The sequence below is a fragment of the Babylonia areolata genome, chromosome 2 (assembly GCF_041734735.1).
Source record: "Babylonia areolata isolate BAREFJ2019XMU chromosome 2, ASM4173473v1, whole genome shotgun sequence".
Classification (NCBI taxonomy): Eukaryota; Metazoa; Mollusca; class Gastropoda; order Neogastropoda; family Buccinidae; genus Babylonia; species Babylonia areolata.
This window is the reverse complement of record NC_134877.1, coordinates 7,420,194-7,445,301: the sequence shown is the minus strand read 5'-3', so window position 1 is coordinate 7,445,301 and position 25,108 is coordinate 7,420,194. Positions and strand designations below refer to the sequence as shown.

Genomic DNA, 25,108 nt, shown 5'->3' with positions numbered 1-25,108 from the left:
TCTGTTTCTCTCTGTCTGTGTGTCACTGTCTGTCTGTCTCTCTGTTTCTTTCTGTCTCTGTGTCACTGTCTGTCTGTCTCTCTGTTTCTTTCTGTCTCTGTGTCACTGTCTGTCTGTCTCTCTGTTTCTCTCTGTCTCTGTGTCACTGTCTGTCTGTCTCTCTGTTTCTTTCTGTCTCTGTGTCACTGTCTGTCTGTCTCTCTGTTTCTCTCTGTCTCTGTGTCACTGTCTGTCTCTCTGTTTCTCTCTGTCTCTGTGTCACTGTCTGTCTGTCTCTCTGTTTCTCTCTGTCTCTGTGTCACTGTCTGTCTGTCTCTCTGTTTCTTTCTGTCTCTGTGTCACTGTCTGTCTGTCTCTCTGTTTCTCTCTGTCTCTGTGTCACTGTCTGTCTGTCTCTCTGTTTCTTTCTGTCTCTGTGTCACTGTCTGTCTGTCTCTCTGTTTCTGTCTGTCTCTCTGTTTCTGTGTGTCTGTCTCTCTGTTTCTCTCTTTCTCTGTGTCACTGTCTGTGTGTCTGTCTCTCTGTTTCTCTCTGTCGCTGTTTCACCGTGACTGTCTGTCTGTCTCTCTGTTTCTCTCTGTCTCTGTTTCATTGTCTGTCTGTCTCTCTGTTCTTCTCTGTCTCTGTGTCACTGTCTGTCTCTCTGTTTCTCTTTGTCTGTGTGTCACTGTCTGTCTGTCTCTCTGTTTCGCTCTGTCTGTGTGTCACTGTTTGTCTCTCTGTTTGTCTCTGTCTCTGTGTCACTGTCTGTCTGTCTCTCTGTTTCTCTCTGTCTGTGTGTCACTGTCTGTCTGTCTCTCTGTTTCGCTCTGTCTGTGTGTCACTGTTTGTCTCTCTGTTTGTCTCTGTCTCTGTGTCACTGTCTGTCTGTCTCTCTGTTTGTCTCTGTCTCTGTGTCACTGTCTGTCTGTCTCTCTGTTTCTCTCTGTCTCTGTGTCACTGTCTGTCTGTCTCTCTGTTTCTTTCTGTCTCTGTGTCACTGTCTGTCTGTCTCTCTGTTTCTTTCTGTCTCTGTGTCACTGTCTGTCTCTCTGTTTGTCTCTGTCTCTGTGTCACTGTCTGTCTGTCTCTCTGTTTCTGTCTGTCTCTCTGTTTCTGTGTGTCTGTCTCTCTGTTTCTCTCTGTCGCTGTGTCACTGTCTGTCTGTCTCTCTGTTTCTCTCTGTCTCTGTTTCACCGTGACTGTCTGTCTGTCTCTCTGTTTCTCTCTGTCTCTCTTTCACTGTCTGTCTCTCTTTCACTGTCTGTCTCTCTTTCACTGTCTGTCTCTCTTTCATTGTCTGTCTGTCTCTCTGTTTCTGTCTGTCTCTGTTTCACCGTGACTGGCTGTCTGTCTCTCTGTTTCTCTCTGTCTCTGTTTCACCGTGACTGTCTGTCTGTCTCTCTGTTTCTCTCTGTCTCTTTTTCACTGTCTGTCTCTCTCTGTTTCTCTCTGTCTCTGTTTCATTGTCTGTCTGTCTCTCTGTTTCTCTCTGTCTCCGTGTCACTGTCTGTCTGTCTCTCTGTTCTTCTCTGTCTCTGTGTCACTGTCTGTCTGTCTGTTTCTCTTTGTCTGTGTGTCACTGTCTGTCTGTCTCTCTGTTTCGCTCTGTGTGTCACTGTCTGTCTCTCTGTTTCTCTCTGTCTGTGTGTCACTGTCTGTCTGTCTCTCTGTTTGTCTCTGTCTCTGTGTCACTGTCTGTCTGTCTCTCTGTTTCTCTCTGTCTGTGTGTCACTGTCTGTCTGTCTCTCTGTTTCTCTCTGTCTCTGTGTCACTGTCTGTCTGTCTCTCTGTTTCTCTCTGTCTCTGTGTCACTGTCTGTCTGTCTCTCTGTTTCTTTCTGTCGCTGTGTCACTGTCTGTCTGTCTCTCTGTCTCTGTGTCACTGTCTGTCTGTCTCTCTGTCTCTGTGTCACTGTCTGTCTGTCTCTCTGTTTCTTTCTGTCTCTGTGTCACTGTCTGTCTGTCTCTCTGTTTCTCTCTGTCTGTGTGTCACTGTCTGTCTGTCTCTCTGTTTCTCTCTGTCTCTGTGTCACTGTCTGTCTGTCTCTCTGTTTCTCTCTGTCTCTGTGTCACTGTCTGTCTGTCTCTCTGTTTCTCTCTGTCGCTGTGTCACTGTCTGTCTGTCTCTCTGTCTCTGTGTCACTGTCTGTCTGTCTCTCTGTTTCTCTCTGTCTCTGTGTCACTGTCTGTCTGTCTCTCTGTTTCTCTCTGTCTCTGTGTCACTGTCTGTCTGTCTCTCTGTTTCTTTCTGTCTCTGTTTCACTGTCTGTCTGTCTCTCTGTTTCTCTCTGTCTCTGTGTCACTGTCTGTCTGTCTCTCTGTTTCTCTCTGTCTCTGTTTCACTGTTTGTCTCTCTGTTTCTCTCTGTCTCTGTTTCATTGTCTGTCTGTCTCTCTGTTTCTCTTTGTCTCTGTGTCACTGTCTGTCTGTCTCTCTGTTTCTCTCTGTCTCTGTGTCACTGTCTGTCTGTCTCTCTGTTTCTTTCTGTCTCTGTGTCACTGTCTGTCTGTCTCTCTGTTTCTTTCTGTCTCTGTGTCACTGTCTGTCTGTCTCTCTGTTTGTCTCTGTCTCTGTGTCACTGTCTGTCTGTCTCTCTGTTTCTCTCTGTCTCCGTGTCACTGTCTGTCTGTCTCTCTGTTTCTTTCTGTCTCTGTGTCACTGTCTGTCTGTCTCTCTGTTTGTCTCTGTCTGTGTGTCACTGTCTGTCTCTCTGTTTCTCTCTGTCTCTGTTTCACTGTTTGTCTCTCTGTTTCTCTCTGTCTCTGTTTCATTGTCTGTCTGTCTCTCTGTTTCTCTTTGTCTCTGTGTCACTGTCTGTCTGTCTCTCTGTTTCTCTCTGTCTCTGTGTCACTGTCTGTCTGTCTCTCTGTTTCTCTCTGTCTCTGTGTCACTGTCTGTCTCTCTGTTTCTCTCTGTCTTTGTGTCACTGTCTGTCTGTCTGTCTGTTTCTCTCTGTCTCTGTGTCACTGTCTGTCTCTCTGTTTCTCTCTGTCTCTGTTTCACTGTCTGTCTGTCTCTCTGTTTCTCTCTGTCTCTGTTTCACGGTCTGTCTGTCTCTCTGTTTCTCTCTGTCTCTGTTTCACCGTGACTGTCTGTCTGTCTCTCATTCCCTCCACCCTGTCCCTCTCTTTGATGTTTTCTGGCATGATTGGCAGATGTGGAGGGCTGCAGTGTGGAAGCCATCAAGCGTAGGATGGCACTATCAGAAGGCGCTACGCTTCAGCCTTCACTTGCTGGGAACCGCAGCTGCGCTCATGGCGAGGTCTGCAGAGAGGGAGACAGAAGGGGGAGGTGGAGGGGGGGGACACTGGAAGAACACCCGCAGGGCTGTGTCTTTGGGGAACGGAGAGGGGGGGGGGGGGGGGTTGTGGACGGGCGGAGGGGGGTTACTGCGAAGCACACCTGCCTTCTTCGCGGGAGTTGCGACAATGCTTGTTATGTGAGAAAAGAGAGATGAGGGGGAGAAGGACAGAGGAAAGAATCTGGTGGGTGAGTGGTGGGGGTGGGGTGAACAGGAGGGAAGGGGATGGGAGGGTGGGGCGGAGGGAGGGTGGGGGTGGGGCATGAGGGCAGGAGAATGAGCGAAGTGCAAATCCATCTACCTCCTAACGACGCCGGGGCGGTGGCGGGGTTAACGAAGGAAATCCTCCTCCGGCAGCTGCGGCCTCGGTGCAGCCTGATGCACGTGCAGGCCGCAGTGCGCAGGGAAATTAACCCTGTCTGCAGTGGGTAAGCTGACACTCTGGAGGGGGAGTTGGAAACGGAAGGGGTGTAAGGAGGATGGTAGCGATGTACTCGTTGTATCTTCCTCGTGACCCGGGTATACTTGGTGATAAAGATCTTTTCTGTTCTGTTCTGCTCTGTTCTGTTCTGTTCACTTCACTTTTATTCTATTATAAACGTCTTACCCCGTTCGTGCGTTGCTGTTCAGTGCCCACATTTATTTGTGGCAATTTAATTAATTTTACCTTTTTATTTTGGGGATACAGTGTGGGGTAGCGATCAGGTTGTCCTATTGAACAACTATACGATCTTTTATTTTTGACATCTCTCTCTCTCTCTCTCTCTCTCTCTCTCTCTCTCTGTCTCTCTCTTAGTCTTGACCATAATAATAATGATAACGACTAATAATGATGATAATTATAATATTAATAATGTTGATGATAATAGCAACAATTGATGATGATAATAATAGTAATAATGATAATAATAATAATAATAATAATAATAGTAATAATAATAATAATGATGAAGATGATGATAATGACAATAATAATAATAATAATTATAGCAACAAATAGTTGTCTCAGACAGCATCAGTATCAGTGTCAGTAGCTCAAGGAGGCGTCACTGCGTTCGGACAAATCCATATACGCTACACCACATCTGCCAAGCAGATGCCTGACCAGCAGCGTAAGCCAACGCGCTTAGTCAGACCTTGAGAAAAAAAGAGAAAAATAGAAGAAGTAAATTAAAATTAAAAATTAGATATAATAATAAGAATAAAAAAAAAGAAAAGAAAAAAAGAAAAAAAAAAAACAGAAAAAAAGAAAGATAATGATAAATAAGGATGAAATAAAATGAAATGAATAAATAAATGAAGAAATGAATAATTTAAAAATAAAATAGATAAATAAATAAGAAATTAAAAAAACAAACAAACTTTTTTCATATATCAAAAACAACTTTGTCTGTGACAAAGTTCATGTAGCAAATCGTACACTTAAGTCGACAAATGTTGCCCATCAATAGAAAGACAGGCAGACAAAAAAATGTGCATGAATGGGTGTGAAAGGAAAGAATTAAAACGAAAGAAGACTTAAAAAAGGAGTCAGAAAAGAAAAGGGAAAAAAAAGAAAGTGGGAAAAATAGGAGGTTGGAGGCCCCACAATAGACACAAAAAAACAGCGTCAGTGTGTGAGTGTGTGTGTGTGTGTGTGTGTGTGTGTGCCATCACCTTTATCTCGTTTTCTTTCTTTGCCTCCATCCCTCCTGCAAGTTTTCGTCGCAGTTAACATTTTACAGCTGAATAACCTTTTTTCCTCTCTCTCTCTCCCTCTCTCTCTTGTCCATTTGTTTGGAGACATTAAAACCAAGGTAATTTTCAGCCACAACAGATTTGCCAGCTTAATTAGACTCAGAGAGAGAAGGAGATGCGCGCGCGAGTAGCCTTCAGCAAGATGGCAGACTGCTAGCGCGCGGCCGGCCTCCCTTCTTCCCCTCCATACTATTGAGCTCGATGGAATTAACTCTTAGTTGATGGGTCAAATTAATTCATGAACCCTCACTTGACAGATCACTCACTTTCTCAGTTTGTAAGAGGGACTAAAACTTTCAGAGGAGATTCAAGACAGGACAGATTATTCATTAACGATGGTAATAAATCAGCAAAAAGCATCTTTTATAGATCCAGTCCTCGTCCTGAACGGGGACTGCAGTGGAGAATTTGCAAACAGAAGACAAAGATGAAAACACAATGAAAGTACATGTATCACTTCCCGATTACACCCCCCCCCCCCCCCCCGTTGCATCCTCCTAAAACACACACACACGTGTGTGAAATTCGGGCTGCTCTCCCGAGGGAGCGCGTCGCTACACTGAGAACGCCACCCATTTTGGGGGGTATTTTTCCTGCATGCAGTTTTATTTGTTTTTCCTATCGAAGTGGATATTTCTACATAATTTTGCCAGGAACAACCCTTTTGTTGCCGTGGGTTCTTTTACGCGCGCTAAATGCATGCTGCACACGGGACTTCGATTTATCGTCTCATCCGAATGACTAGCGTCCAGACCACCACTCAAGGTCTAGTGGAGGGGGGGGGGGAGAATATCGGCAGCTGAGCCGTGATTCGAACCAGCGCGCTCAGATTCTCTCGCTTCCTAGGCGGACGCGTTACCTCTAGGCCATCACTCCAGTCAGTAATCCCCCACCAATAGCCATCAGCTCCATCTCAGTCTCTCCATCCGCCTCAGACTCCCAGAACGAGGGGGTGAGGACTGAACAGAAGTGGGTGTCTTGATCTGCATGTAGCGGGCAGCCAGGGATCACAGACCTGACGGCTCCCCCGAAGACCAGAAAGTCATCCTTCGGCTTTGGCTGCAGTCACTCTGTGCCTGCCTTTCACAGTTGTTACATTTTCTGCTAGACTGGAGTTGTTGGTTTTTGTTGCTTTTTTTCCCCTTGAGATCAGACCATTTTCCTTTACGAAGGAGAGTTGTTAAAATTTACCTTGTCCCTCATTTATCAGACTGAATTCTGTTTGTGTTTCAAATCAAACCGTCTTCCTTCGCGGCGCCTTTTCGCTTTCCCTGCTTCTTTGATCCAACTGAAATAGAACGATGGCAGGAGAGACTGACAGGAACAGAGTTTGTATGGTTTGTATGATTCTAACAGACTCAATGAACCTCATACAGAAAATTGAAAACGGAATGGGAAGCCCAGAGTGGCATAAGGCAATGCGCAACTTTCAGATTAAAAAACTCACATGGTCATACTGCCCGGGACATGCAGGTGTTAAGGGAAATGAGCGAGCTGACAGACTTGCTGGTAACGCAACACCAACGAGCGGCCTACATCTAGGAAAATCGGAAATCCTCAGAAAAGTCAAAGAATATCAAAAAGAACAGGTACAAGGCCATCACACCATCGATCGCCTCAAAGAAATAAAAGCAGAGAGAGGGAGCGGCCGCAAGTCTAACATGAAAGGTAGAGCACGATGCTTTGCAAATCAAACAAATATCGGCATCATTTCCAAACCAACATTGCGGAAATTTCTTCAAAACGGAACAGAGTGTCTGTGGGCCTTTCCAAATACAGTAGACTGAGCAACACACTAGACGCCACGTTCTTGGCATCAGAGATCTTTTCCCATCCCTCTTGCGGCCAATCAGTGGCAGCCTCTGTGCGTGTGTGTATGTGTGTGTTTGTGTGTATGTGTGGGTCTGTGCTTTTGAGTGCGTTTGTGAATGCGCGAGAGTGTAAGTGCACACAAGTGTCAGGAGAGTTCTGAGTACGTGTGTGTGTGTGTGTGTGTGTGTGTGTGTGTGTGTATGCGAGGGGAGGTGGGAGTGTGTGGGGGGAGGTGGGGTAGAGGATGAGGTATGTGAGTGTATGCATGCCTACACTGTGGGAGCAACAGGATATTGGAACGTATATATATATATATATATATATATATATATCTTTGTATATATGTGTGTGGGGTTGGGGATGGGAGATATGGGCGTATGTGTGTGTGCTTGCACAAGTAAGTGTTCATCTCTGTGAGTGTGAGTTTGTGCGTGTGTGTGTGTGTGTGTGTGTGTGTGTGTGTGTGTGTGTGTGTGTGTGTGTGTGTGCCGTGGAATTATATCATATGGTCAGGAAATCTATTTCACTGCTTCAAACTCTGATCTTCATAAACTGACAAGTATTGATTCCTTAGCTTTTAAGATTGCACTTGGGTTACCGCGATGGGCTTCAATCGACAAAACATACAAAGAAGCTGGTGTTTTGCCATTACCTGAACACAGGATATTATGTGCCTGTAACTACATGGTAAGGGCTAGAGCTGTTCCAAATTCGGTTGTCTCTGAAATTGATGAAGAAACGTACATCTGTAGAGAAATTCGTAACAAAGCTGTATACACGTCCTTCTTCGATTTTACTAAGTCAGTCTTTGAGAGTTGCAGTCTGCCTCTTTCCCAGATTGCGAAAATTCCGCATTGTTTTCATCCGCCTTGGCTGACTGAGCAAGCAAATATTATTTTTACATATGGACAATTAAAAAAGAGTGACAGTCCACTCATTATTGCCTCTCGGGCCAAAGAACTAATTAATACACGTTTCAAATATTACCTCCGTGTTTTCACAGATGGATCAATTAGTAGTAACTCTGAAGTTGGAGCCGCTTTTGTAATCCCCGAGCTTAACATTAAAAAGAGATTCCACTTAACTAAAGGTTGTTCAATTTTTACTGCTGAATTGTTTGCAATTCTGATGGCTTTCACCTTTTTTAGTGATATGCCTCTTGTGCCTGCAAAAATCCTTATACTGTCTGATTCAAAATCAGCATTGATGGCTTTAAATAATCAATCTTCATCTGAACGAGCAGATATTATGTACGAAATTTTGTATTTAATCCACCAGTTAATTATGCGAGGCTCCGACATTTCACTCTTGTGGGTTCCTGGACATTCTAATCTTCGTGGCAACGAAATGGCCGATTTTTGTGCCAAGGAAGCGGCATCGAACAATTCAGATTCAATCAATCACAATATTCCTATTTCTGTTTCTGAAGCTTGTACTATTCTCTCAACATATATCTGGAATTTCAGACAGAAACAGTTCTTAGAAAAATCAAAAAAGAAGCTCTGGTGGGATCTCTCTCTTCCAGCAAGAAAAGGCACTAACCCCCCAGGATCAATTTCCACAAGAAACTTGACACACAGGCTAAGAACTAATGCATGGTTATGCAGATTTTTGAAACCGTCACCACTATGTATTTGTGGTAAGACCCTTGACATCCCACATTTTTTGCTCGAATGTCCAGATACACATTTACATTTCAAACCCCTTCATGATATGATTACATTACATCCTTTAATCTTCCATTAGTCATGTCCAGCGTTTTTCACCCTAGCAAAGAAAATGGTTGGTCTCTGACAAAAACCGCAGTTGACCTAATTAAAAGCCATCCAATTGGTCGGTTTTTCTAATTTGTTTCATCCCCTTTCTGTTGCAGAGGTTCCCCCTCTGTTTTATTTAATCCAAAATAGTGTTTCGTTTTGGGTGATAGCGTCAGATTTACTTGTAGAGCAAAGTTCCCATTATTCTAATTAGTGGAACTGTTCGACCCTAACATGTAATATGTCGTCTTGATTACATTACGGAACCTTAATTTGATGAGAAAGAGTGAGAGACAGTGTGAATGTGTGTGTGTGTGTGTGTGTGTGTGTGTGTGTGTGTGTGTGTGTGTATGAGTGAGTGGGCAGGGGAATGAGGTAGGGGAATTATAATGGGCATTTGTGTGCATGCATGGATGTATGTAGAGAGAGGGTGGGGGAGAAACGTATGTGAGTATGTGGGTGCGTTAGAATATTTTTTGGAGATAATGATATTAATGAAATTTGGTACCTTGATTTGTTAAATATGTTTGTTTGTTTGTTTGTTTGTTTGTGTGTGTGTGTTTTTTTTTGTTTTTTTTGTTTTTGTTTTTTAATCATACCTTCCTCAAATCAGAATTTCCTTGTGTTGCTCAGTTAATATTTTATTCAAATGGTTGCGAAAATGTCAGTACAACAAACAGTTAATCTGACAATAAATGGTTTCAGTCAGTCAGTGCCGTGGAAGCTGCGATACGTAGACTAGAAATGAGTGTGTGGAGGAGGGGGGTGGAGGAGGTGCAAGGTAATGTGTGTGTGTGTGTGTGTGTGTGTGTGTGTGTGTGTGTGTGTTGGAGCTCATGTACGTTTATATGTATTTGACCGTGCTTTCATATCTGTGAAACTGCATGTTTGGTGCATATCTGTTATGCATGTGTGGGTGTATGTGTGAATGTGTGTTTTCATGTTTTACATTTATTTGCTTATTTATCACCATTGTTGTCTTATTTATTTATTTATTAATTTTTATTATTATTATCATTTTATTAGTATTAGTAGTACTACTACCTTTTTCTATATTATAATTATTATTTATTTATTTATGTAAGCTTATCTATTATTTATTCCCCCGTTTTTTTTTGGTTTTTTTTTGTTTTTTTCTCAAGGCCTGACTAAGCGCGTTTGGTTATGCTGCTGGTCAGGCATCTGCTTGGCAGATGTGGTGTAGCGTATATGGTTTTGTCCGAACGCAATGACGCCTCCTTGAGCTACTGAAACTGAAACTGAAATTGTATGGTGAGAGATTTCCTTTCTGACCAGTCAAGAAACACAATACATGTACTCTTCTTCTTCTGAAGCGCAGCAGCCTTTGTTCATTCAAACAGAGACAGCAACATACAACCCAACGCCAGTGCCAGACACCCTACTCAGCGCTCCCCATCAACGTGTACACAGGTATCTAGATAGCCGATTCAGAGATACAAGCTCACGCAGGAACTTGCTCCGTCTGTGTCTTGGTGTGTGTCGACCTGTGTCTCGGATTCCCCTGTGTGCGGACTAGCGGGAAGCAGTGGTTTGCAATTCTGTGCCTTTGTCTTTTATTAAAGAGACAACTGACTGCACTTGTTTGTTTTCAAAATATACACACATATGAATAAATTCATAAATAAACTGAAGCATATCTTGAGTAAAAAGACACTATTACCTGAATTATAATCCCCCCCTCCCTCCATCTTTGTCTCTCTCTGTACTTTCAGAACGGGTGATTTGCCTTCCGAATAAACCATTCCCACAGGCATTCTCCCATTGTTTTCACTCTCTGCTGGCAGGATACATGGGCAGATGTGGCAGCCTGCGGTGTGGGAGCGTCATGTGTCAGGCTGCATGGTGCAGAAACAGTTTTTCTTTGCAGGGAGAAGGAAAGGGAGGTGGATGAAGGGCAAGGACACCCGCAGTGTCTGTCTGTCTGGGCACAGGGAGGGAAGGGAGCTATGTCTGTCTGGGCACAGGGAGGGATGGGGGCTGTGTCTGTCTGGGCACAGGGAGGGAAGGGAGCTATGTCTGTCTGGGCACAGGGAGGGATGGGGGCTGTGTCTGTCTGGGCACAGGGAGGGAAGGGAGCTATGTCTGTCTGGGCACAGGGAGGGATGGGGGCTATGTCTGTCTGGGCAGAGGGAGGGATGGGGGCTGTGTCTGTCTGGGCACAGGGAGGGATGGGGGCTATGTCTGTCTGGGCACAGGGAGGGATGGGGGCTATGTCTGTCTGGGCACAGTGAGGGATGGGGGCTATGTCTGTCTGGGCACAGGGAGGGAAGGGAGCTATGTCTGTCTGGGCACAGGGAGGGATGGGGGCTGTGTCTGTCTGGGCACAGGGAGGGAAGGGAGCTATGTCTGTCTGGGCACAGGGAGGGATGGGGGCTGTGTCTGTCTGGGCACAGGGAGGGATGGGGGCTATGTCTGTCTGGGCACAGGGAGGGAAGGGAGCTATGTCTGTCTGGGCACAGGGAGGGATGGGGGCTGTGTCTGTCTGGGCACAGGGAGGGAAGGGAGCTATGTCTGTCTGGGCACAGGGAGGGATGGGGGCTGTGTCTGTCTGGGCACAGGGAGGGAAGGGAGCTATGTCTGTCTGGGCACAGGGAGGGATGGGGGCTGTGTCTGTCTGGGCACAGGGAGAGATGGGGGCTGTGTCTGTCTGGGCACAGGGAGGGAAGGGAGCTATGTCTGTCTGGGCACAGGGAGGGAGGGGGTCTGTGTCTGTCTGGGCACAGGGATGGGGTCTGTGTCTGTCTGGGCACAGGGAGGGAAGGGAGCTATGTCTGTCTGGGCACAGGGAGGGAGGGGGTCTGTGTCTGTCTGGGCACAGGGATGGGGGCTGTGTCTGTCTGGGCACAGGGAGGGAGGGGGTCTGTGTCTGTCTGGGCATAGGGAGGGAAGGGAGCTATGTCTGTCTGGGCACAGGGATGGGGTCTGTGTCTGTCTGGGCACAGGGAGGGAGGGGGGCTGTGTCTGTCTGGGCACAGGGAGGGAGGGGGTCTGTGTCTGTCTGGGCACAGGGATGGGAGCTGTGTCTGGGCACAGGGATGGGGGCTGTGTCTGTCTGGGCACAGGGAGGGAAGGGAGCTATGTCTGTCTGGGCACAGGGATGGGGTCTGTGTCTGTCTGGGCACAGGGATGGGGTCTGTGTCTGTCTGGGCACAGGGAGGGAGGGGGTCTGTGTCTGTCTGGGCACAGGGAGGGAAGGGAGCTATGTCTGTCTGGGCACAGGGATGGGGTCTGTGTCTGTCTGGGCACAGGGAGGGAAGGGGGCTGTGTCTGTCTGGGCACAGGGATGGGGTCTGTGTCTGTCTGGGAACAGGGAGGGAGGGGGTCTGTGTCTGTCTGGGCACAGGGATGGGGTCTGTGTCTGTCTGGGCACAGGGATGGGGTCTGTGTCTGTCTGGGCACAGGGAGGGATGGGGTCTGTGTCTATCTGGGCACAGGGAGGGAGGGGGTCTGTGTCTGTCTGGGCACAGGGAGGGAAGGGAGCTATGTCTGTCTGGGCACAGGGATGGGGTCTGTGTCTGTCTGGGCACAGGGATGGGGTGTGTGTCTGTCTGGGCACAGGGAGGGAAGGGGGCTGTGTCTGTCTGGGCACAGGGAGGGATGGGAGCTATGTCTGTCTGGGCACAGGGAGGGAAGGGAGCTATGTCTGTCTGGGCACAGGGAGGGAGGGGAGCTATGTCTGTCTGGGCACAGGGATGGGGTCTGTGTCTGTCTGGGCACAGGGAGGGATGGGAGCTGTGTCTGTCTGGGCACAGGGAGGGAGGGAGGGGGTCTGTGTCTGTCTGGGCACAGGGAGGGAGGGAGGGGAGCTATGTCTGTCTGGGCACAGGGAGGGAGGGAGGGGAGCTATGTCTGTCTGGGCACAGGGAGGGAGGGATGATGTGTCTGTCTGGGCACAGGGAGGGAGGGAGGGGAGCTATGTCTGTCTGGGCACAGGGAGGGAGGGATGATGTGTCTGTCTGGGCACAGGGAGGGAGGGGAGCTGTGTCTGTCTGGGCACAGGGAGGGAAGGGAGCTATGTCTGTCTGGGCACAGGGAGGGAGGGATGGGGTCTGTGTCTGTCTGGACACAGGGAGGGAGGGGAGCTGTGTCTGTCTGGGCACAGGGAGGGAGGGATGATGTGTCTGTCTGGGCACAGGGAGGGAGGGAGGGGAGCTATGTCTGTCTGAGCACACGGAGGGATGGGAGCTGTGTCTGGGCACAGGGAGGGATGGGAGCTGTGTCTGTCTGGGCACACGGAGGGATGGGAGCTGTGTCTGTCTGGGCACGGGGATGGGAGCTGTGTCTGGTGGGCACGGGGAGGGAGGGAAGCTGTGTCTGTCTGGGCACAGGGATGGGAGCTGTGTCTGTCTGGGCACGGGGAGGGAGGGAAGCTGTGTCTGTCTGGGCACAGGGATGGGGGCTGTGTCTGTCTGGGCACAGGGAGGGATGGGGGGTGTGTCTGTCTGGGCACAGGGATGGGGGCTGTGTCTGTCTGGGCACAGGGAGGGAGGGGAGCTGTGTCTGTCTGGGCACAGGGAGGGAGGGATGGGGGCTGTGTCTGTCTGGGCACAGGGATGGGGGCTGTGTCTGTCTGGGCACAGGGAGGGAGGGGAGCTGTGTCTGTCTGGGCACAGGGAGGGATGGGAGCTGTGTCTGTCTGGGCACAGGGAGGGAGGGAGGGGGGCTGTGTCTGTCTGGGCACAGGGAGGGAGGGAAGCTGTGTCTGTCTGGGCACAGGGAGGGAGGGGAGCTGTGTCTGTCTGGGCACAGGGAGGGATGGGAGCTGTGTCTGTCTGGGCACAGGGAGGGAGGGAGGGGGGCTGTGTCTGTCTGGGCACAGGGAGGGAGGGAAGCTGTGTCTGTCTGGGCACAGGGAGGGAGGGGAGCTGTGTCTGTCTGGGCACAGGGAGGGATGGGAGCTGTGTCTGTCTGGGCACAGGGAGGGAGGGATGATGTGTCTGTCTGGGCACAGGGAGGGAGGGAGGGGAGCTGTGTCTGTCTGGGCACAGGGAGGGAGGGGAGCTGTGTCTGTCTGGGCACAGGGAGGGATGGGAGCTGTGTCTGTCTGGGCACAGGGAGGGATGGGAGCTGTGTCTGTCTGGGCACAGGGAGGGAGGGGAGCTGTGTCTGTCTGGGCAAAGGGAGGGAGGGGAGCTGTGTCTGTCTGGGCACAGGGAGGGATGGGAGCTGTGTCTGTCTGGGCACAGGGAGGGAGGGGGTCTGTGTCTGTCTGGGCACAGGGAGGGATGGGAGCTGTGTCTGTCTGGGCACAGGGAGGGAGGGAGGGGGGCTGTGTCTGTCTGGGCACAGGGAGGGAGGGAAACTGTGTCTGTCTGGGCACAGGGAGGGAGGGGATCTATGTCTGTTTGGACACATGGAGGGAGGGAGGTGGTCTGAGAGCTGTGTCTGTCTGGGCACAAGGAGGGAGGGATGATGTGTCTGTCTGGGCACAGGGAGGGAGGGAAACTGTGTCTGTCTGGGCACAGGGAGGGAGGGGAGCTATGTCTGTCTGGGCACAGGGAAGGAGGGAGGGGGTCTGTGTCTGTCTGGGCACAGGGAGGGAGGGGAGCTGTGTCTGTCTGGGCAAAGGGAGGGAGGGGAGCTGTGTCTGTCTGGGCACAGGGAGGGATGGGAGCTGTGTCTGTCTGGGCACAGGGAGGGAGGGGGTCTGTGTCTGTCTGGGCACAGGGAGGGAGGGAAGATGTGTCTGTCTGGGCACAGGGAGGGAGGGAGGGGAGCTGTGTCTGTCTGGGCACAGGGAGGGAGGGGGTCTGTGTCTGTCTGGGCACAGGGAGGGAGGGGAGCTGTGTCTGTCTGGGCGTAGGGAGGGAGGGGGTCTGTGTCTGTCTGGGCACAGGGAGGGAGGGAAGATGTGTCTGTCTGGGCACAGGGAGGGAGGGAGGGGAGCTGTGTCTGTCTGGGCACAGGGAGGGAGGGGGTCTGTGTCTGTCTGGGCACAGGGAGGGAGGGGAGCTGTGTCTGTCTGGGCGTAGGGAGGGAGGGGGTCTGTGTCTGTCTGGGCACAGGGAGGGAGGGAGGGGAGCTGTGTCTGTCTGGGCACAGGGAGGGATTGGAGCTGTGTCTGTCTGGGCACAGGGAGGGAGGGGGTCTGTGTCTGTCTGGGCACAGGGAGGGAGGGGAGCTATGTCTGTCTGGGCACAGGGAGGGAGGGAGGGGAGCTGTGTCTGTCTGGGCACAGGGAGGGACTAGGGAGGTGAGCTGCAACGGGGGATTCTCCACACACACTTACAATCCCCACACAACAAACAGCAGAGGTACCAACGAACGATACTTGAAATAACAACTTGAAGGGGGAAGGGTAGATCTAGGGAAAGACGGAGACAGCGGGAGGTGGTGGGAAGTGGGGTCACAAAAAAAAAGACAGAGTGTCTGAAGAGCGCACTCCTCTTTTTCACCAGTCTCCACTAGAGAGTAAGTAAATAAGTGAATAGATAGATAATGAAATTCAAACACATGTCAACAACTCTTCCGTGCTGTGTGGTTGGGTGACATGGAAGTAATGCCCCCCCCCAACCCCTCCCCCCCTCGCCCCCCGGGGCGAAGGCGTTAATGAAGGCAGTGATGTGGCAGATGTGGCCTGAGTGTGGTGATGTGCACGTGCGAATTAACACTTTGTGACCCCGACCTGAAGTAGCTGCAGCTGGCACTCTGAACCTGCTTGGGGTGGGAGAGGAAACGGGGTGAGGTGGTGGGAACCGCTGGGAAAGAATGTTCCCTATCGACTTTCCTCATCCACCATTTGGGTCCTATTGCAAACAGTGCAAACTGTTTCACAAAGCTTATTCGCTGGGATGGCCAAAATGTCTCATGACTTTGTCCCCGGTTCTGCTCATGAGATGTTTCCACATCTTTTTACACCTATTTAAAAATGTCGTTTTCCATCCACCGAACATTACATTTTCGCGATACTATATACACACTTAAAAAAAAAAATACTAAGGATCGCTGGAAATGTGTGTGTGTGTGTGTGTGTGTGTGTGTGTGTGTGTGTGTGTGTGTGTGTGCGCGCGCGCGCGCGCGCGTGCGTGCGTGCGTGTGTGTGTGTGTGTGTGTGTGTGTGTGTGCGTGCGTGATCAGAGCACAGCCATTCTGTCATTTCCAGCAAAGTTTACATTGATAAACATCGGCAGAGTCCTATGAGAAGCGTGTAACTCTGCCTCCTATTCATCAATTCTGCCCTGTGGAAGGGCGTCACCTGACAGTTACGGTGAGTGTACATTCCATCAAACTTCAACTTACAGGCAGGTCTTTTTTGTAGTCTCTGTTTTTCTCCACAGTGTGGATGATTTACCTTTCCTGTTCTGTACTGTACATGGGCATCCAAGTGCAGATGGACAATGTTCTTAAAAATCAACATAAAAAAACGTGTTGTGTGTGTGTGTGTGTGTGTGTGTGTGTGTGTGTGTGTGTGTGCATAGAATAGAATAGAATAGATTTTATTGTCATGAAACCGTAAGGTTTATAAAACACAAGTGCAATGGTAAATAAATGAATGAATGAAAAACACAATCAGTTAATTCAGTAAATTGCAGCAGCATTCATAAACAAATTTTCCTAATCTTGTTTGTATATATTCATCATCTGTTAGCATCACCTGACTGGGAATATTTCCTGTGTTATTCGAATTTTGAATATCTTTTAAAAATTGTTGCCTAAAGGTTTTATATTTAATACAATGATCAAGAAGATGGATTTCGTCTTCCAGGATGTTACACTTGTTGCACAATCTGTCTTCTTGTGGAATAGTGTGTGTGTGTGTGTGTGTGTGTGTGTGTGTGTGTGTGTGTGTGTGTGTGTGTGATCAGAGCACAGCCATTCTGTCATTTCCAACAAAGTCTACATTGATAAACATCGGAAGAGTCCTGTGAGGAACGTGTAATTCATATCTATGTGTAAAACCTTTTCCCAATATTCCGGTAACGTCTTTTACACAACTATTCAAAAATGATACCACAGCACGCATGTGACGGACATACCACAGCATGAGTGTGATAAAGCAAATGTTTCAAGGTATTCGGTTTCCTGGACTGACTTCCTCGTGTGGCCATGACTCACACAGCAAAGGCTAGGAAAGCAGATTACCAGTTAGTCCCCAGGATAGATGGAAAACCCGTGACACACACACAACCCCCCCCCCTCCCCTCCCCGCCCTTCCCCCGCCCCAACCCCCCTTTCTCCAACACCTACCATTCTCCCTGTATCAACCTACCCGCTTCCTCCTCTTAATGCCACGGGGAATTAAGGACAGGGGGCTAGTATTTCTGCCCGGAGTGTTGAAGTGGGGAGCAGTGAGGTAAGGCCGAGCAGTATCTTTGCTGTGGGCGGCTGCAAGGTAATGGTGGTAATTGAGCTAAGAGCTGCCTTGATGAACTGGACGTGTGTGCAGTTGTCAGCTCAAGAGGAGTCTTGGATAACAGTTCTAGCAGGAGATAAATTCACTTTTCGGAGCAACATGGCTTTGACTGAGGCCTTCGCGATGTGTTTCTGTGTACAGGTTAAACGAGAGAGAGAGAGAGAGAGAGAGAGAGAGTCAAAGTCAAAAAATGTTTTAATTGTCAGGCCTCTGGCCCATAACAACAAGAGTCACAGCAAAATGTAGAGAGCGAGAGAGAGTCAAGACTCAAGACTCAAATGGTTTAATGACGTAAGCAACATGCTCACATCCCCAAGTGGAAAACGCGCTTCCTCCGTTCCCTCCCTACCTCCCTCCCACACATTCACGCTTTTCACAACATTCTTCTGCACTTTATAAGGAATACAAAACAGTATCTATCGGTGTGTATACGCACTGAGACAGAGAGACAGACTGGCAATTCAAGTACTGTTTATCATTTTGTACCAGCTTCACAATTGATTCGTCAGCAAACCAGTGATACAGTGGTTACAGCTGGTTGAGTAATTGCTTCTGACCAAGACTGGGTATTGCCCAATGCTAAAACGTACGAGAGAGAGGGAGAGAGAGAGGGAGGTTACTGGCTTCAGGTGGCTCATGGAAACACCCCACACATACGCGCGCGCGCGCGGGCGTACGTATATACATACATACATACATACAGAGACAGACAACAGACAGACAGACAGAAAGAAACTCAGAACTGGTTTACTGCACATCGGCCTTAGGCCATGAGAGACAGAGAGAGAGAGAGGAAACGAAAAATTATTCTGCCGGGGTAATGAGACAAGGAAAACATGCTTTTTTTTTCAACACAGCCCTGGGGTATACAAAGAAAGGAAAATAGAGGGATGTGAGGGGTGGGGCTACATCAAAAGAACACAGAATTATTCACAAGAAAGATGTCAACGACAAAAATCCACTGAAAATCACATGAGAAACTAATGAAAAAGGCTACTACAAACTACTAGAGAGACAAGACAAGACAAGACAAGACAAATTCTTTATTTCGAGGATAATAGATAAGCACTGGTGTGCTTTTTTACAAGCACTGGTGTGCTTTTTTACATCCAGTCCCCGCCCTGAATAGGGTCTACACTACACAATATTTAATAAAATGAGCATGGTGTTAGTAAAGATACACAACAGAGGGAAAAAAAAAGCATAAATGAAAACAAAAACAACAACCACACACACACGCGCACACACACACACACACACACACACACACACACACACGCACGCACGCACACACACACATGACATACAGGCACTAGCATGGTGTTGGTAAAATGCACAGGTAAAAAAAAAAAAAAAAAAAAAAGGAACAAAATCAAAGAAACAAACACACACAACACACACCGCATTACACATCAGAATGGGGGATAGAGGGTGAGGAAGGTTCTGTCCACCATACACATTTGACAAACAGTATCAATAAAATGAACGATTTACATTACACATTATGGCATAAGGTGGGAAAGGCAATGTTTTTTGAAGGTGGTTGGGCAATGGTGTTGTTTAATTGTTTCTGGGAGTGAGTTCCATAGGGTGGCGCCTGAGTAAACCAGACTGGATTTGAACAAGTCAATTCTTGGAATTGGGATATGGACTTTGGGGGGATTCCTTGATGAATTTACAGAAAATTTGTCTGTTAATGTTGGTGGTGCATTACCTGTCATAATCTTTTGCATCATGATTCCTTTATTGTACTTTAATCTACGGATTAGTGGGAGAATATTCGCTTGTTTATAGTCTGAGTCTAAAAGGGTAGAGAGAGAGAGAGAGGGGGAGGGGGGAGAGAGAAGTGGGGCGTGGGGAGATAGGGAGACAGAGACGGTTAAAGCTAAAGAGGAGAAACACATGATTCAAGTACCATGGGCCGATTTAACTGTCTGCACAATTAATGCAACGTACAGTTTCGTCAACAGTTCAATCAGTCAGTAGCAACATAAAGCCAGACGACGCCGATAAATGGAAAGAACTGATTTTGGAGATGAAACCGTAGTATTTGAGAACAGTTTGCCCGAGTCTCCCTTCGCAGCCGTTAAGTATATTTTACTAAGCTGATTTGAATGTTTGACATCACACAAAAACGTTAAGGGATGTAGTCGAAGTTTATCCACACTCTGGTTTGTGAAAGTATTTTCCTTAATTCACTGGTTGCTGTACACAGAGACAGGACTACGTTTCAATCTGAGTGACATTTACACGAAGGACACGATAAATCTACACCTGAGTCAGAAGAAAAAAGAAGTAATTTAGGTGTTTTTATGTCCGACATGCCGAGCTCGAATCGAAGGTATTTTGAGGGTTTTCTTCTTCTTCTGATTATTATTATTATTTTATCAATTCATCTTTGTTGTTGTTTGTTTGTTTTGTTTTATATACATTTGAAATAGGGTTCCAAACAAAATTCAGTTTTGAACAATCTATTCACGGAATATCTGCCACGCTCCTTGATTCTTTTATTCCACCCTCGTAACGACAGTCAGATACACGTTCTATGTATTCACGTAGAAACCAGTTAATCTTTTGTAGCCCTTGACTACGCCAAACAGGAGAGGGGGGGGGGGGGGGGAGAGAGAGAGAGAGAGAGAGAACGAACGAACGAATTTTATTGCTATAAAGCTGTCAAGCCCATTCAGCAATGCGACACGACACACAGTAATGGCGACGCGAAGTCACAAACATGGAGACCATGGCAATGTTTTCTTTTTTCAATGTACAATCACATGACACAATCGTTATTGTCAATATCGATATTGTCACGGACAAGAGATTCTGTTGACAAGGCGAGGCACAGTAGCGAACACATCAGGCCAAGTAGAACTGGATCAGGCCACGAAGAGTTTGCAAGTCTCGTTCTGTACGTGCTTGGGTGTCAGTGTGCCGTGTGTTGTGGATACGTTTTCATTTTCTTATTATGGATAGCTTGACACGTTCTTCCTCTAACATATTCTTTTCGTCCTGTTTTATAAACCAGAAGGTACAGTCCACATCACTATTTGTGCTGATCGAATATTCAAGTGCAATATCATCTGATTCACATAACAGCACATCTGCACCATCATACCTATTAGAAACAACCTTTCGAAATGCTTCATTTCTGTGTCTATCTCTCAAACGCCTTTGTGTCGATCTGTCAGTCAATGTCGCCATTAACTCTTTACAACACCAACATCGAACCCAGCCACTGTACTGTCAGTTACTGACTCACTGTCATTGTCTGGCTGTTGAAGAAACTGAGAGGTGTCGTAGTCCGATGGTGAAGGAATATTCACGTTGCCTGTCACCTGTGACACACCTGTTGCTGGCTCGTCGTTCTGGTCCGTGCACACCGTCAGTGTGTGTTGTGTGTCTCTGTCTGGCACGTCAACTTGTTTGGAATGGATGTCACAAAAGGACTGTCCCTTCACAACGCACTCAGCACCAACTGCGACACCTGCCTGCCTTTCTTTCTGCTGCCTGGTTCTTTCCTGATCTCGTCTGATCTGACTGGGCGGTTTCCTTCTGAAGTATTGCACTTGCGTGCTACGGTTCAAGACGGGGTCCGCCATTGTTGTTGACATTTCAGTGTCAACTTGTTTCAGTCGCAAAACGACCACTGTGCTGTCGCCGTCACCCACAACTTTCCAACTCGTCACCCACAACTCTCCAACTCGTCAGCGCAATGTCGGTCAGCAGGGCAGACAGGGTTTTCTCCACAGTCGCTGGAAGCCAAGTAACTGGCATTTTGAAGCAAAATTGACGATTTTTGCACAGCTCTCAGAAGTGTCGCCCTGTCGCTTCGCGCTGCGTCGAGGCAGAGCGAGAGAGAGAGAGAGAGAGAGAGAGAGAGAGTTTTACTGTGTTATATTCCATTGCATCGCTTAGTATTCGGTTTGTATTATGTTGCACTGCATCACGGTGCATTGTATTGCATCACATTGCACTACATCACGGTGCATTGTATTGCATCACATTGCACTGCATCACGGTGCATTGTATTGCATCACATTGCACTACATCACGGTGCATTGTATTGCATCACATTGCACTGCATCACGGTGCATTGTATTGCATCACATTGCACTACATCACGGTGCATTGTATTGCATCACATTGCACTACAGCATCTGCATTGTGGTTTTTTTGTGCATTACATCGCGCCGCACTGTATTGTATTGTATTGATTTGTATTGTATTGTATTGATTTGTATTGTATTGTATTGTATTGGTGATAAGAAACTCTAGGGATAGCTGGACTACAAGATCTTCAGAGAAAAAGCCCCCCTACATATTTTTCTCCCATCTCTCTTTCAGTTGTCCTCTGGAGTGGCCGGATGTGACGTCAGCTGGCCCAGTCAGTATCATCATCTGCACGCACAACGAAGCGCCCTCTGTGTTACGTCGCACTGTCTACAGCGTGCTACGTCAGACCCCATCATACCTGCTGAGTGACGTCATCGTTGTTGACGACAACACAACGATAGGTGAGGATTTATCGAGAAACTATTGCCATAGTTAAGGTTTATCGCGTACGTCAATTGATATTATATCTACATATTTATTCATTTATCTATTTATTTGAATGTTTGATTTGTATTTGTATTTTTTTCTCTATGTGAAATCCGGGCTGCTCTCCCCAGGGAGAGCGCGTCGCTACACTACAGCGCCACACATTTTTTTTTTCTTTTCTTTTTTTTCCTGCGTGCAGTTTTATTTGTTTTTCCTATCGAAGTGGATTTTTCTACAGAATTTCGCCAGGGACAACCCTTTTGTTGCCGTGGGTTCTTTTACGTTTCACGTGCTCACTCATCCACTGACACATAAAAGTAACATCAAATGGCTTCAGTGCTTGGGTTACATCGATCACTACTGTTTGTCTGCGGTTTTCGTTAGGGAGTGGTTTTTTTGTTGTTGTTGTTGTTGTTGACTCACTTGTGTAAACAAAGTGAGTCTATGTTTTAACCCGGTGTTCGGTTGTCTCTGTGTGTGTGTGTGTGTGTGTGTGTGTCTGTGTGTCGGTGGTAAACTTTAACATTGCCATTTTCTCTGCAAATACTTTGTCAGTTGACACCAAATTAGGCATAAAAATAGGAAAAATTCAGTTCTTTCCAGTCATCTTGTTTAAAACAATATTGCACCTCTGGGATGGGCACAAAAAAAAGAAGAAAAAGAAGAAGCCTAATTATATGTAAACTGCATTTACTGTTATATTTATATTTTTTGTATTCTCTAAACTTGGCACTTTGATCTGATATTCTGACCCAACAACAAGAGCAGTCATTATGATCATTTTTTGTTCAAACAGGAACTTCTTTTGCTAAGCATGGAAGTTTTATTTATTTTGCAAACGTTTTGGTGCAGATTGTAAAAAAGGGAAATTACTCCGTAATTAATGCTAGGGGACTTAATTTGCTTTAAACTGATCTTTCTCATCTTAAACATTACATTTTGAAATTATACTCAATACATAAAAAGCTTGGATTTTTTTAAAAGTGTATCACAAGTGAGTCTTGAAGGCCTTGCCTCTCTTGTTTTTGTTTGTTTTTGTTTTTGGGTTGTTGGTGTTTTTTTTACTTCCTCTACCCACCCCGCATATCCCTCTACCTCTCCCTCCCCCCCCCCTCTCCCTCTCTCTCTGTCTCCCATATGTATGATGAAATTCGACAAGAATCTACTTACGTTGATGTGTCATAATTCAAAGATGCTTGGGTGTTTGATGGTAATCTTATCCGAAATCCAGACAAATCGCGCCAAATCCAGAATAAAGCCAATCTAAAGTATATCACCAAACTATGCTGTACCCTGATTTATCATGGCAAACATTAGAAAACATTACTTCTCCAAATCACTCGTAAACTTCAGAATTTTAATCGGCGAAATGTGCATAAGTATATGTAAAAAGATCTAGATCTGCTATCCCATTACAATTAATCTTCGAGGAAAAAAAAAAGCAATTAGTCTCAGAGTTCTAAAGACATGAAGGTTATTAATATAGTCTCAGAGTTCTAAAGACATGAAGATTATTTTGGGAAAAAACAACAACAAAAAATACCCCCCCCCCCCTCCCCCCCAAAAAAAAAACAACAACAACAAAAAACAAAACAAAACAAAAACAACAACAACAAAAACAAACCAAGCAACAACAACAACAACAAAAAGTTTTAAAAGTATCTCAAAACCTATCTCTTCCGCTCTGCCAGTCATTTTTCTGAGTAATGTGCTTCTTGAACTTGAACGTGCTGTTCGCACGTGCGTAGTCTGTGTATTTGTGTGCATGTTTGTGTCTGCAAGCTGACCAAGGGACTTTGTTCTGACAGCAGGGATGCGAAGCAAACGAGTATCGGAAGAAGAACGGAGCTGACAATGTGGAACTTACACGTGGATGATATCTGTACGATATCTCTGGGCAGTGCCAGAAACAGATGATGATAATGATGATAACAACAACAACAAAAACAAAAAGAATAACAACAATAATAATAACAATTATCATTATTTACACAGCGCTGAATCTTGTGCAGCGACGAATCAAAGCGCTTTCAAACCACTCATTCACACGCATGCATAACTCTTAACTTGAGAAACTGAAGACAAAGAAAAGGCAGGGGAGGCAGGCTATCCTGGAAAGAGGTGGATTTTAAGGCCAGACTTGAAAAGAGCAAAGTGAGGAGACCTGATGAAGCGAAAGAGGAAGTTCATTCCAAATGCAAGGTCCAGAGACAGATGAGAAACAGATACAAGTTTGTTGCCGATTCTTTATTGGACAGGCAGTCACCGAGAAGATAGTAAGAGAAGCGTGAAAAGACCACTGAACAGACCAGTGTTCTTGCAGCGTCATGGGAAAGAAAATGTTGAATGGAACTGATTTTTCGGATTTCTAATTTGAGTGCTTCACAGATATTGGATACATGAAAGTTGATCTGGACTCATCTGGATAAGGATGATGATGATGGAGTCTCCCGTCGGACCGACGGATGAGTAGATAGGCAGGCAGTTTTATCTGTCTGTGTGTGTCCTCATATGGGAGAAAAGGCCGATTCTGGATCTGCAGCACTTCCCACAGGTGTTGCAAGGGAAAACGTCTCCAGAAGTTTAGCCCAGCATCCTTCGCTCGCGCTTCTTCTTAATGGCCAGCGTTCTCTTGTTTTCAAACGTCTTTATGCCACTAGAGCACAGCATCCTCCAGCGAGAGCGGTCAAGGGCACCAGTTTCCCAGGAAACAGACCATACTGTAAATGCTTTACTAACATGGAGTCATTTGCTCAACAGGTTACCTACCTGGGTAGAGCCGAATGACAGTGCCATTGGACGCATATCATTCGTTTCCTGGACTGGATAGCGGAAGAAAAGTAAGATGGGGATCAGTTCAAACTGTGCGAAATTTACTGCCAGGGGTCATTTTCAACTAGCCCAGATTCACTCAGTGAGTCATTCAAGCAAACTGCATAAAGATCCAGGGTTAAGGTGGACTCGTCTGGGTAAGCACAGGACAGTGAAAGAAAAGTCAGAAGGAGGTCAGCTCAAGCTGGGCCAAATTTCATCTAGCCCGGAATGACCCCCATATCAACTAGAGAAGGGGTAAAATCCAACTAGGGGTCAGGGTTCAGGGTTCAGTTCTGACTAGTCCAATTTTACCCTCCGGGGATGGGGGTGGGGATGGAGTCATTCTCGGCTAGTCTAGAAAGAGCCCGGGGTAAATCTGGCAAGGCGGATTTGACCACATAGTAAAATCTAGAAGGGGCTAAGAATAGGCTGCTACATCGGGTTATTTTAGACTCACATTGTTTACAAAAGTGATTAAAAAAAAAAAGAATGAAAAAAAAAGTGGTTTGGTCTTCTGAGACTGATGTCAGTTATTGACGTTTTTAATCGATGGCGTTAGACATGGACTGACAAATCTGACATACTGGAGTTCTTACCCGGAAACACCCACATGAAAAAACAAAAAGGTCATAACAGTCAGGTAGTTACATCAATACAGCATAAAAACAAAACAAAACTGAGTTTAAAAAAAAAGTCTAGTTTGTCTTGCCTTCTTCCAGCCTGAGACCAGCTGCTGATCACCCGCCAAAGAATGGACCACAGAAGCAATAAGATGGTTCAGATGACACTTTCC

General features: G+C 46.8%; 1 protein-coding gene across 2 annotated transcripts in view; it reads left to right on the top strand.

The window, feature by feature from the left end:
* Positions 1-25,108, top strand: part of LOC143278877 (uncharacterized) — a 172,839-nt gene that overhangs the window by 102,996 nt on the left and 44,735 nt on the right. For both annotated transcript variants that reach the window (XM_076583308.1, XM_076583310.1), the window contains exon 3: positions 21,307-21,476. In XM_076583308.1, the coding sequence (XP_076439423.1) occupies positions 21,307-21,476 (170 nt within the window). The remainder of the gene's footprint in view (positions 1-21,306; positions 21,477-25,108) is intronic.